Raw genomic sequence first — 14,518 nt, forward strand, 5'->3', positions numbered from 1 at the left:
TATCGGAAAACACAGACCTGCACAGACTTAAAAACCACAAATCTATACAAAATTGTCTGCAACACACCTAAAACAAAGCCCTTATCTCATTCACCAGAGTGGGTTTAGAGTGGCACTCAGCCTTATCTTAACTTAGATCCTAAAACTGACTCACCTCAGTGGGTTTCCTACCCAGCAGCAGGTAGGTTGCGGTGATCTCATCATACTTCATCCGGGTCAGTGACTCATGGATCTCCTCACGGGAGTAACCCATTCCAACCATTATGTCTACAAAAAAATAAATAAATATATATATATTTTATATATATAAAATCTGGTAATGAGAAGCTGGGGTTTTGCTGAGCGAAGTTTTATTAGGGGAAAAGTTTTATTAGGGGAAAAATACATATCTATTTCTTATTAATAAATTAAAAAAACAGCTTAAAGCATTTAAATTACTCCCAAATTGCATTACAGTGTAGATATCTCAGTAAAATATTATAATGTTATAATGTCGAATATAAACACACAGGTGGCATTATTTACAAAGGCGCAGACAGTAGAGATAGAGACATGATACTGCAGTAGCATGCTGAGAAATCCAATCCAATTACACCACCAGGGGCTGATCTTTTATTTTGTCTGCTTTGATCATGTTTTCTCTAATTATCTTACTTTTAATACTTAATTCCCTAAACTAATAAAAAACAGTTGAGCTCCTGGCCCCAGACTGAACACTAGAAAGGTTCTTTGAAATTGACAAACTGGGATCTATTGATGGTGTGTTTGAAGGACAGACTGCCCAGTGGAAAGCACCGTGATGCCAGTGCTTCATCGATTCCTCATCACCGAGGCCCAGCGGCACATTAAACACTATCAGCCTCACATGAAATGATTCCAGGCTAACACTTTGTTTTGAGTCAAAATAATGACGCGCTGCTTGCACGCGCGCGCACACATACAGTGACAATTCAAGATTAAATAGCAAAGACAAGCCAAAACAGCCTGTGGTTTATTTCACATAGCACTTCCTTGTCTGAACTGCAAACCTAAATACACTACCAGAAACCTCATATTTCCCAACTCTTTGTAGTTTAATTCTTATTACATAATTAATATAATAACATCTATACAGTATATAATCAAAGGGAGGGCTTATAAACATGATGAGTGGGGTATATCAAATTTATACCTCAAATTTAGTCACATACATAACCATAAACTATATGATATGCAGTGACCTAAAATAGAAAGATTTTACAACCATGAAAATATTGTACTAAAGAATCCAATTAAACTAAATAGAGAATTAAAATAGAAATAAATAAATCACACAAAAACAGAATGTACAAAAGGAAACTATAAAACGTGAGGTACTGAAGTGTACAAATATAAATTCGATTTTATCTGATTCTTTTACGCAAGGTAAATTGCCTGCATCATTTAATGAGACTCTATAGCAAAGGGGGATAAAGACATTACCGAGGACTCTTCATATAGACCAATCTCTCTTCATAATGTGGATGTTAAAATCTTGCTTAAGTCTTAGCTTTTAGATTAGAGAATGTATTACTCAAATTATATCTGAGGACCAAACCAGTTTGTATCAAAAACCGCCATTCTCATTTAAATAGAGGGGATTTCCGAGTGTTGTCTCTTTGAATGCTGAAAAAGCTTTAGACCACGTGGAAAGGGGGTGTTTATTTAAGATCTTAAAAATTTTTTATTTTGGATCAAGTTTAATCACTTCAGATTAAGGTCAGGTTATAATTTTGAAGCCCTATTGCTTTAGGCCTGACAAATTCTCAGCAATCTCAACCATTCAGCCTTCAGCGGGGAACTCGAGGGTAACCTTGCCACTGAGCCATTAGCAATTACATTCCATAGTTGAAGGGATATATCTGGGATTTGGATGAAGGGAGAACAACAAAGTTTCCCTTTATGCAGATGATCATTTATTTTCCATATCGGATCCAATCACCTCTCAGCCACCTTCGCAGTAATTGCTTAGTGAATTCAGTCATTTCTCAGGATATAAATTGAATTTGCACAAAAGGGAAATTTTTTATATATAGTGCAGTACTAACAACAAATGTACAAACAAGATCAGTTTACCTATCGTGCTATCATAGTTACAAGGAGGAAAAAAACTTTTTAAAGAAAATTTTGTTGGGTTGCTGAATCAATCAAAAAGGGACTTGGGACAATGGTTGCCATTGTCCATGTCCCTGGTGGACTGAATTAACGTCATTAAAATGAACATTCTTCCTAAATATTTAGATCTTTTTCAGTCAGTAATTGTTTTTATTTCCAAATCTTACTTTGACGCATTAGATTCAATTATATCATCTTACCATTGGAAAGGTAAGCAACGTCGATTGAACAAGTCCCTTCTTCAAACATCTAAAAGAGAGATAGTGGCATGGCTCTACCTAATTTTGGTTTTTACTACTGGGAAGTTACACATTTAATGTTTCAACTTTTGGGCATATTTTTATAACTAACCTAATCGATTTGCCTGAGTAGAAATGGAGACAAACCCTGTCAAAAAATCTGATTATGCACTTGGATCTGCACTTCCCATCCTCTCAATTAAATCAATCAATAACTCAGTTATTAGACATACTTTGAGAGTATGGGCTCAGTTTTTTTTCTTTAGGGAGGGGGGGAAGGGGGGGTTCCACTCTCCAGTCCTATTATCTCTAACCATTTCTTTCTACCTTGTTCACATGATTTACGTATTTCAAGGATGGCTTTTGTTTTAATAAACATTACGAATATTTTTATCGGTCATAAGTTTGCATTGTTGAACAGCTGTCTGAATGGTTTAACCTCTAAATCTCACTTTTTCGGATACTTGCACACAAGTCACTTTACACATTAGTTATTTGATACCAAAATTCCCTGAGGCTCCTAATGCTAATATTACAAATAATTTCCTCTGATTGTCCCCACTGCATAAAGACCTAATATCCACTATTTATGGTGGACTAATGAGTTTGAGTTCCCACCCCTTTGAGTAAAATTGAGTAAAAAATCTCACACTGTCAGATGATACATGGAACTCAATTCTTAAGCGCATCAACTCAACCTCCGTATGTGCCCACCACTCCAACGGTAAGCTTTATCGTTTCTACCCAGTTGTTGATTATTGCTGTGATAAATGTAAAAGTGGAGAGGTGTCTATTATTATATGTATTGTATGTACGTGCCCTGATTTGGAAAAATTCTGGAGAGATCCGTCTTACATACTGAATTGAAATCTAGAACCTGACTCTCCTAATTGCTCTTTTTGGGCCCAAGCATTATGACAGCAGCCCCATGATGTTATATTGTGTTAAAGGCCCTATTGTTCTTCTAAGGATAATATGATCAAGACAATGCAGATGCAAAATTGTTAAAGGTTTTTTGATACTGCAAATGGCGGTAGCGATGCCTTAAAAACTTATGACGAAAAGTGTTTAATTACTTCTTGAGTTACATCATATTAACTGACGTCATAGAGTAATGCTTTTTTCCAGCATCTGGGGCTTTTTTGGGGGCTTAACATAAAATTCCCTATATTCTAATATTATGTCATGTTGGTATTGGTATTTCCCCTTTAATTGCATGTGCCCATTGTGTCCACTGTCTTTTTGGTGAGTCTGGGCAGTGGACATAGTTTCATACATAATTCATAGATGAATCCCGATTGGTTGGTTTTCATCTTTGTATGGATTTGTTTCTTCCTCTTCTCCTCATTTTTATTTAGCAAATTAATTAGCAAATAAATATATTTTACCCCTTTTTTGCCCACAAAACAAGACTTCCAGCTCTATGTCTTTGTTTCTTTCTTTTCCTTCTTTAAATATGCCTGATGTCTAGCCTTTTATGGACGAGTAAGGCTGGCTATTGTAGGATTGTACATCTTAAATTCAGCTGACCTACAGCACACTTTCCAGTGAACATGACACCACAAGTCAGTTACACAAAGAGAACTAGATTTGGAAATCAGAAACAATGTAAGTTCCCTTTTTTATTGTTTACAACATTAACTTGAACAGATAATCATGCAAGTCATGTGGTTTAGCTGCTGTGGTTAAAAAAATAATAAAAAAAAACTGGTGTCGTACCTATTCTTTTCTGGTCTGAGATGTCAAGCTCTGGCTCCACAAAGGGCTTGAGTTCATCTTCTTCAAAGCCAGCATTGATCCACCTGTCCTTCATGATTTGCTGGAGTGGACGCACAGAATTACATAACGGCTTAGATGCAACTTTAGGCACTAAAAATGTTAAGTGATTCAAAAGATAGGAACTTGAAAGAGAGAGGCTTAAACAGGACAGGAAGTTTCATAGTGCACTATGAATAACAAATTGCCAATAGCAATGCTATATATACACTATTAGCTAAAGTAAACGTCCGTTGACCGCTGAAATAGTTTTTTGAAGATCTCGAACAAAGGTTTATAAAATAAACGAGCTGCATACTTTATGCTTTTTACAGATTATAAGTATTATATACCTTTATAGAGCACATCTCCAAATATTTCCGATACAGTGTGTTGTTTATAGCTTGTATGCTCTTTAGGCCATGCAATATTTACAGAGGCTGGTCAGTTGAAAAATCCCCAGCAACTAAGCTTTAATGTTCATGAAGCGCTCAAAGCATTAGTCCCTTACAGAGTTGAGTGATGCTAAGTGGGAACTTCTAAATTATTCACAATATAAGCAGATAATGCTTTGTTCAATGTACTATGGCAATTCTGTATGGTTGTCGTCTTTTAGTGAAGTGTGCACCTCAGCAGGCTTAGTTCTTTTTGGGACAACACCCGTTCCTCTAAATCGGTCATGGAGTATACGCTTGTGCATGACCCCCTCCCCCCACTTATGACCAAAGATGCCAGTGGCTCGTGGACTGTGGTGGGAAGGGCAAGGAGACTTTAGCTCTAAAATAAATTCAAACATGTTTTTGTTTTCTCTTACCTCAAGTGTACCCCGTTTGATAGGATTGAGCACCAGGAAGCGCTTGAGGAGGTTTTCACAGTCAGTTGACATGTAGAAGGGAATGCGATACTTCCCTCTTAGCACTCGCTCTCGCAGCTCCTGCATCAATCAGCACAATACAGACACAGGAAACAGGATCTTTAAACACCTAGCTAGGGGAAGTGGTACTGATAAACTGAACCAGTTTCACCCGGATACTCCATGGGAACATCCCAGGCTGAAGGTAGATTTATAACAATTACTCGAAAGATGGTTTCACTGTGGATCCTGAAGTTATTGTTAGACTATTCATACACACACATATAAACATACACACTAGCACGCACACGCACACGCAAACACACACGCAAACACACACGCAAACACAAATGGAACTGTCAATTCTAAAATCAGAACCCAAATGTGTTCGAATGGTCCAGTAAATCAAGAGACCTCAATTCAGTCCAGATTCAATGGTTGAAATAATTTTGGTACAGTTCCTGGAAAAAAAATCAGGATCAGATTGCGATGCCGATGGAGATTTCAAAACATTCTGAGATGTAACTGCAACACCACAAAATGTAGTTCAAGTTCAAGTAGGGTGAATATGTATACAAGGCTCTGTACACCTGGGTCAGGGCACTTGAGACTTTTCATTAGGACATACTAACCTTAAGGTTTTGGCCATCAAAAGGCAGCGATCCACTGACTAGTGTGTAGAGAATGACCCCAAGGCTCCAGACGTCCACCTCGGGTCCATCGTACTTCTTTCCCTGAAACAGCTCGGGAGCGGCATACGGAGGACTGCCGCAGAACGTGTCCAACTTGTTGCCCAGCGTGAACTCGTTACTGAAGCCAAAGTCTGCTATCTTAATGTTCATATCTGCATCAAGCAGCAGATTCTCTGCCTAAGAGTGGGAGAGCAAACAAAGATGAGCAATGGCACGCTCCAACGAACTTTAAGCACAGCAGACTGTAATTCATCAGAAATATAAATTGTCAACTCTACAAAGACAATGAGTGGCAAATTAAAGTGTATAATGTTACTACAAAAAAAGAAGGAAGAATATTATGTACAGATCATTTGCCACCATCCCATGGAGCAAATGATTTTTTTCCCCCTGCTCTTGACAAGGTTTTTAAGGTCTTATGAATCATTCAAAGAAGACATAATATGGAAACACAGAGACTAAAAATGGAAATAGATGAGCAAGCAGGAGCATTTCTTCCCTATCACTCAAGCATCTGCCCAGCGCTCCTGCTGATGATTATAATGCATGTACACGCGATCATTATTCCACCAACTGCCGCGTGAGAAAGTCCAGTGCTTCAAGGTTATTTAGACAAAAAAATGTTTTATTGAAGTCTGAATTACTTGCTTATGATTTAATTACAGAAAAGAGTGGTGTAAGGTGTTAAATAGATAAAGTACCCTACAATTTCATGTTGAGAAAACAATATCCGTTTACAAAGAGTGGAACAGTATTCAAATTCATACTGTTCAGTGTATCATGACCTGAAGTTAGGCTACCGCTTAGCGTTAAATAATGCCGAGTGATTTTCTCCATTAATTATTTTAATTCTGATCATCACTGAGGATTTGTAGCAAAAATTCAGCTGATTTTTTTTTCTAAATTTTATTACTATTCTGGGGAAATAAATAAGAAAAACTATTTTGAATAAATTGCTTCTATCACATAGGATGCTGTGTAAATAGTTTAGAGCTCACTGTAAACCTGTAGAATTACAATGAGAAAAGAGTAATGTTTAACCCACTTCAAATGAAAACATCTATAAATTTGTTTGTTTTTTTATATTTATTTTGAAATCGGTGTGGTGATACATTAATTGTCACACAAGGAATCACAATGCATAACTGAATAAGTGCGATCATTAGTAACAAATAATGCACAACTATTTTAAAAATACGATTGAAATATTCCTGATTTAAAAGAAGCACTGTTCACTATAGGTAGTATGTGTTCAGAGAATTAAGGTCAGTTTGCCACTGTTTACAAATGTATATGTTTGCATAATAAAGGAAAAAGAAGTCATGTCTTTTTATTTGACTTCACTATACCAAAATTGTACAAAACCTTGAATCAAGGTACGTACCAAATGTGTCTTTTCCCTACTGTTACACCCCAACTGCGTGTTCATGGCACAATCTAAAATTAGACTTCAATTAATCAGTATTTGTTAACCCTCTGGTGTTGTCACTACCATCGACAATACCAAGATGCTAACTGTAATAATTTATTTATTTATTTATTTTTTAAAGTTAAACATCCAATTCCACACCACACACACGACATGCATTAGTCAGGGTGTTTGAGCAGTGAGTGGTTTACAGAAAAATGTTTCTCCCATAGCTCACTCATGACCAATCAGTTGGCAGTTAATTCCTATTGGCACAGAAGACTCTTTCCCAAGCAGTGTGATTGTGTCATTTTCCTGTCTTTGTGGATACTGCTACAGCAACAGTCTTGGGTTCTTACCTTGAGGTCTCTGTGCACAATGTGTTTTTGATGACAGTACTGTACAGCTGATACGATCTAAAAAAAAAAAAAAAAAAAAAAAAGAGAGAGAGAGAGAAGAAGAAAAATAACAGTATAGTTAGCTATAAAGGTGGAGCACACCAGGACAAATCGAATGACCCGTGATGTGGAGTGGTGTGTGAAAGGCAAATTAATCACATCGACCGCCTTTGCGTGTGCGATTTCCCAGAATCCCACTGATTAAAAGTGGGACAGGTGTCTGGCTAGCACAACATGGTCTGTAGTGATCTGGATAGAGCCACAATCTCTTTGCTAAACCTCATTGTTTTCATGATTTAATGATTTAACATCTACGGAGGGTACACAATCAACTAAGCTTTACCGTTTATGCATTTTAAGTATTAATATTAAAGATAGGCAACAACAAAACTGACAAAGAAACACTCTAACGTGAACAAATAAACAAGACTATGATGACTCTTGTTTATATCATGAATTAATCCACATTATACACCATTTTAGCCACACACTGATATGGATTGGGACTTGAAAAGAAGCAACATTACAGGTTGATGACACATTTCCATCTTTCCCCTTGTCTGACTGGGGAAGAATCTGGAATCATCCACGTGATCCTGTAATGTGCCTAGTGTTACATTTTGACCCAGATAAGCCAGTCGCCTAGCAGCTGCAGCACTACACACTCCAAGCAGGAGGAGAAGGAGGAAGAGGAGGAGGAGGAGAGGGAGACCCTGGGTATTTAAAAAAACCTACACCCAGCCCACCACATGGGGTTACAAGACCAGTGGGTTGTAGTGCTGATGGCAATTACATCGTAACTGCACTGCAGGCATGTTAAAATACACACACACACACACTAATAGCAATATGTCCCAAATCTACAAGATGCCATGTTGCCCGTTTTATATAGTTTTGAGCACACTGCGGTTACATACCTGTCTAAATTTAGCCCTGGCCTCCTTCTCCTTCATCCGGCCGTGTGCTACGAGGTAGTCGAACACCTCCCCTACAAAGAAAACCACACACTGAATTACACAGCTTTCACACTTGCAGTGCACTCCCAGACTTAAAACAGACAATGTAAAGATAACAATAGACTGGCAATGACATTACACATGCTCTCACCTCCACTGGCATATTCCATCACCAGATAAAGGGTTTTCTCCGTTTCTATGACTTCAAACAACTTTACTGGAGGACAGGAGAAAAAAAGATCATGAAGCCAAAAAGCAATGTAAACATTTAGTTAGGTCTATACTTTTCTTGAATGGCAGAACAAGAGTTTAGTGATCTTTTTTTGCTTCTTAATAATCGTGAGAATTGTTGGATAAAAACCAGTGTAGTGTGGAGTCAGTAAGACAAGATGCTGGAAACCTCGGACAGGATGTGTAGCACTAAATTAAACCGAGCTGATACGGAAATCAGACATGAGCCAAGGCCAATGTGTTTGAGGTTGATCATTTTTCTCTTTGTAAACATTGAACACTCTACAAGCTGTAACAAATAAAAAAGTTTTTCAAAACACAAACATGAGTACAATGGCACTCACACAGTAGCAGCACAGTATTCTCTCAGATGGATGTGTTTGCAATCCGTACAGAATTTGTCTCGGTGGGATGTGTTACATGATCATAATTATGTTCATAAGACATTTACTATACTCACTTGGGTGATTCTCTAGTCATTTATATAAACTGAGGTTAAGCATCACTTCTGTTAAACTGTTATGTAATACTGTAAATGTCCTCACATTACTCTGTACATCGATACGTTAGTGTACCACAGCACTGTTGAAATCTCTAATCGGATTGTATAAAAAGCTGCAAGATCTATATTAATGTGTACATTTTATATATTATATTAATGTTCCAAAATATTACAGGCTCTTCTAACAGAAGAACCTGTATGGAGGAAACTGCACTAAAACAGTGTGTAAGTGCAAATATTAAAATATTTTCTGTGAAGAGTATCAGCACCTTTGTAACAGTTAAAGGTTAAACATGGGAAATGGGCTTCAGGACAAAGACTTTGTAGATTCCTTCGTCTTTTCACTTCCCCCTGCCTTTATTTTGTTAGGTCATGAGCAGTCATTTAAGCATTTCACTGCATATTATACTGTTTACTGTTTGTATACTGTTAGTGGTGGCGTATGTGACAAATGAAATTGGAACTTAAATTCACATTCTTAATGTCTTATCAATTGATTATATCTTATAATCAGTTATTTTTAAAGTTGGCATTTGATGATTCTGATTTTGTTTTATTTCTAAGAACTTTGAATATAATTGACAGCATACAAAAGCATTTATATAACATTAGTAAAAAAAAATATTGTAGGTCTATAATAAAATATTGCCTATTAGTATTTTTATAATTTCTATTTAGGATTGACCAATCAATCGATCAAATCCAAGAATTTTTGACCAATTGTGTTCAAGCTAAAAAACGATTGATTTCAGTCACAAGTTGATTGATTGCTGCATCCCTAGTAAAAATTTAAATGAGCATTAAAAAAAAATAAACAAAAGAAAGTAAGCTGTAACCTTTGACAACTTGCTGTGCTATAAGCTGGAACAGAACACACATTTGCTCTTCTAGGAAAGAAATAAACTTTGGAGTTGTAACATGACCTTGTTGTTAATTATTTTCCTATAGTAGCTAGCCCTGTCATCATTTATTTACTTATATAAATGATACAAAGATAATAGTAGACATGGCTTTGGGGGGAGGGAATTGGCAAATTGACTCCAAAATAGATTTTTAAATGATTTATTATATTTATAATAAAGATGCACCGCTCGATCAGCCACGTTGGACATAATTGATTCTGGCTTGGGTGCACACACTTCTGAGTAGTGGAACAGAAACGTGTTTTTAATGGTCGCTTATTATCTAAAGTTGTTCTTTGCTCTGCCTTTTTGTCCAAACTCTGTGAGTCAATTAGTCTTGAGTACATTTATACACACTTTTATACCAGCCTCAAAACACCTTGTGCGCCATTTAGTCGGCTCATAACCACTAAAATCGCATTTAAGAGGTACTTGGGGCAGTAAAACATTAACATTTCTTTATAATCTTTCAGCTGGTACACTCAAAACTATTTATACAATGCCATTCCGTGGGGTAATAGTTTGTTTAGAAATAATAGTTATGATGGAGGCTCGATTTGCGTCCCTGCGTGCATGGAGTTTGCATGTTCTTCCGGTGCTTGGTGGGTTTCCTCCGGGTACTCCGGTTTTCTCCCACATTCCAAAGACATGTAGGTTAGGGTAATTGGCGCTCCCAAATTGCCTGTAGTGTGTGTGTGAGTGTTTGTGTGAGTGTTTGTATGTCTCTGTACCCTGTGATGGATTGACACCCTGTCCAGGGTGTATCCTGCCTCGTGCCCTAAGCTTCCTGAGATAGGCTCCAGGCCCCCCAAACTACAGGATTAAGCGGTAATGACGATGATTGACAGTGAGGGAGGGCGTTATGATGGATGACAGAAATATGTGCTGCTCAGTAAAAAAATTAAATAAAACAATAAGAGTATAAAACTTCCAAAAGAATCTGTAGATAACAGCATTCTAAATAAAACAATTACATTAAATAGATCTTGTAAATATTGTAATGTACAAAGAAAGAAAACTACTTGGCTGGGGCCCAAAAACTACTATATATATTCCATCATAACACCTACAGCATAAACTTCTACAAAACCACATCATGACTGCGTTACACTGCCACATTTGACATATCCTGTACGCAGAACCACTTCCTGGACTCCTCAGCTAATGCAATGCCAACATAAAAATTTTTGCCGGTGCAGTTTGTTTTTCATCTACAAAAGAAAAGTGGGTCATTGCTATGGAAGAAGAAACACGTGACCAAACACAATAACTTTTCTTATGCCAGAGAAAAGAGGAGAGACTTCCCCGGACCAGCTTATCTGATATTCGAGTGCATGTGCTCAGCCCACAGCAGACAGCTGCAGACGATGGTGTGTGCAATCAGAGCAAGACCATGATAATATCTGCACTGTTCATCAATCCTGGTTCCTAGGGAGCTCTCCTAGACATTTCACTGAGTTAGGCTGAGTAGCTTTTTAAAACTCAGTGTTCCTTATAAAATTAAAATATGGTTTTACACAAGAGATGTGAGATAAAAAAAAAAAAAAAAATACATAAAATTAGTTCTTATTAAATTCAGTCAGCTTTTACTGACATTCCTTTCCAAAGCAAATCAAATATTCAAAACACAGATTCAGTAATGCATATTTTTGCAAGGGTCTGTGCAATTGGTTTATGTTTTCTTAAAGACAATATATAAAATAAATTGCAATTTTAGACCAAAGTGCACACAATGCAATACTTAGTAAAGTATGCCAAGCGTACTGCATTCTTAGTCCTTCTGCACTCCATGTTTGCACCGAGGGACATCTGTTTGATCATGTGTGATATGTTAATTCCACAAGTCAAGCACTCAGTAGTCAAATCTATGTGCAGTATTTGTCCACCCACAGAATAGCTCAATTAACTCTACTCATGCATGGCTTTCTTTAAGTTATGCATACAATTGTATGTCCACTAAGGATTGATTATAAATCATAAATTGCCGTCAAGAATTGAACTATTTTTTAAATTATATTTATTAACTTCTAACTGACAATAATATAATATAATATATTACTGCACATTGTATTTTTGAGGTTTCAATTTTGAATATGCAGACACACAATAGCAGTATTTAAACAGCTTAATATTGTAACAGATCATAAAACACCCAGGCTATTTTTCCCCATTCCCTGTTGTTCAAAAAAGGATCCTCTGCATAAGAAACAGCCTTCTTAAGTGAGCAGTGATGCCAGTTTGGGTGGTTTTCCAGTAAGTAAGATACTTTATTACCTTTTGCTGCAAAACTCTTAGGTTGATGAGTTAAAATTAGGCTAATTTTAGTGAAAGAATGTACGTAATGTATGTAAGACTGATATTATTTGGGTTGGTCGACACAGTAGCCGCTTAAAAAAAAAAAACAAATTATATATATTGGGACCTGGCATATCTGGCAACTTTCACAAGCACAGAGCAATTGGCCGTGCAAGCAAAAAAAATTTTTTGTGTGCAGAGTCACAAAGGAGGTTCATAGAATGATGAAATAGTGTTTTTTTTTTTATTCAGTAAACATATGTGTAGGAAAGACTTATGTGCTTATGTATGTGTTTCTATCTATGCTAAACCAATTGTAGTTAGCAAATACAAAAGCTAGGACCAAGAATAATTAAAGATCTCATGGGGGGTGGAGGAATAAAATAAAATTAAGACCCAACATATTTGCACAAATGGCTGAGAACATGTAACATCGTTTACTACAACAAGTCACTATATGATTTAGTCTGAAACCATACTATCTATTCAACAACGTTCTCCTCGGAATACAAAGTCAGAGCTTTTGCTTTTACACATTGTATAAAATGATTTGAATGAGGCAAGGTTTTGAAGACTGAGCGAGAAATTATTTAAGATGTTAAATTATGGGGTGAGGAACAATTAGCATGAGTGTGGGTTGAGGTTGTTGTTAATTAAATTCCCACCTTCTCACTCTAAACAGTGTGAGCTAAACTTTCATAAACACTTGTACATACAATACACGCTGCTGTACAACCTCGCAGGAACAGAACATTCATAATATACACAAACATTACAAATACAGTTTAAATCTTACTCATCTTAAATTGTAAGTATTTTTAATAATACTAAATAGACTTTAATTACTGTATATACTGTACAAAAAAAACGGATTCTGACAGTTACAAAAGACTTCAAGCACAATATGGTGATGAGACTCTTAACTGCTTTAAAACATCTGAATAGTGCAAAATTTTAAAGACTGTGCATCCATGAATATAGTTGTTCCCGTGAACATTCAGCGAGTGGAACGCCTGACCTCAAGTAATTGACATAAAACTTGAGGAAGAGATGTGTCTTTCTGTGGGAACTCTACACACAATCATTCATCAACACTACTTGCACAGGAATGTAGCTTATTGCCACATGGGAGTTATTTCTACATCTCCATACAGTCCTGACCTCGCTCCAAGTCATTTTCACACGTTTAGGCTGTTAATGTTGTTCCTAGGAGGTCGGCGTTTAAGACATAAAGCAAGTAATCTAATATTGGCTCCTGTGTACTTTAAATACTAGTGAAATGCTGGGATAGGTGCATTAGTGTAGACAAATGATGGGAGTTTATATTCTCATAACAGTGCTCCATTAAATCTCAAAAATCTCGTTTTGACTTGAACGCGCCTTATATAACAAATATGATTTTCAAATAATACTTATTTTATATAGTTTCAAATATCGCAGGCACATCACAATTCAAACTACTAATGAAAAATATATATAAATACAAGAAGTGTGTTTGTGTGGATGTGATGAGAATGTCTCAAACTCACCAATATTTGGATGGTTCAGAATCTTCATTATTCTTACTTCTCGGAAGAGCTTTGAGAGAGCGAGAGAGACAGAGAGAGAGACAGAGAGAGAGAGAGAGAGAGAGAGAGAGGTCAATTAGAGCATTATGTACATATTTACAACAGCTTGTTTGGAGACACTATCTAGAGCGACATTCTCCAAGTGATTGGGTATTTTAGCAGCGACTCATAAATTAAGCAATAACTCCTCCATTAACCCCACATTGCTTGTACTCCTGGCATATGCTGTGTATTATTAAGTGACTGTAATAGCATCATTCTGAAATGCCATGCAACTGCGAGGAACATATAGTCGAAACAGACAGAAGAACCTTTTTACAATACATGGATTGTGAGAAAATTGGTGGGATGCTATTCAGGATTTTTTTTTTCCACCACACACCACCATATGCTGACACGTGAACCAACCAGGATCGATCTATTAAACCCTTATTTAAACCACACACTCCAGATGTCTGTTGTAGCTTTAATACATTCCTTTCTTTATTTCTTCTTCATTCTATAAACACCCATTCGTAAGGAGAGCGAGACTCCTAACCTGCTATAACCCTGTGACACTCCCCCAGCTATACACAAACTTATGACC

General features: G+C 36.7%; 1 protein-coding gene across 3 annotated transcripts in view; it reads right to left on the reverse strand.

The window, feature by feature from the left end:
• The window catches only part of mark3b (MAP/microtubule affinity-regulating kinase 3b), a 52,940-nt gene that overhangs the window by 12,696 nt on the left and 25,726 nt on the right, over window positions 1-14,518 (reverse strand). For all 3 annotated transcript variants that reach the window (XM_053488575.1, XM_053488573.1, XM_053488574.1), the window contains exons 4-11: window positions 13,894-13,942; window positions 8,586-8,651; window positions 8,396-8,466; window positions 7,440-7,496; window positions 5,613-5,849; window positions 4,942-5,061; window positions 4,092-4,191; window positions 155-267 (exon numbers count right to left, since the gene is read on the reverse strand). In XM_053488575.1, the coding sequence (XP_053344550.1) occupies window positions 155-267; window positions 4,092-4,191; window positions 4,942-5,061; window positions 5,613-5,849; window positions 7,440-7,496; window positions 8,396-8,466; window positions 8,586-8,651; window positions 13,894-13,942 (813 nt within the window). The remainder of the gene's footprint in view (window positions 1-154; window positions 268-4,091; window positions 4,192-4,941; window positions 5,062-5,612; window positions 5,850-7,439; window positions 7,497-8,395; window positions 8,467-8,585; window positions 8,652-13,893; window positions 13,943-14,518) is intronic.

Source organism: Clarias gariepinus, chromosome 27 (genome assembly GCF_024256425.1).
Source record: "Clarias gariepinus isolate MV-2021 ecotype Netherlands chromosome 27, CGAR_prim_01v2, whole genome shotgun sequence".
In the NCBI taxonomy this organism is placed as follows: domain Eukaryota; kingdom Metazoa; phylum Chordata; class Actinopteri; order Siluriformes; family Clariidae; genus Clarias; species Clarias gariepinus.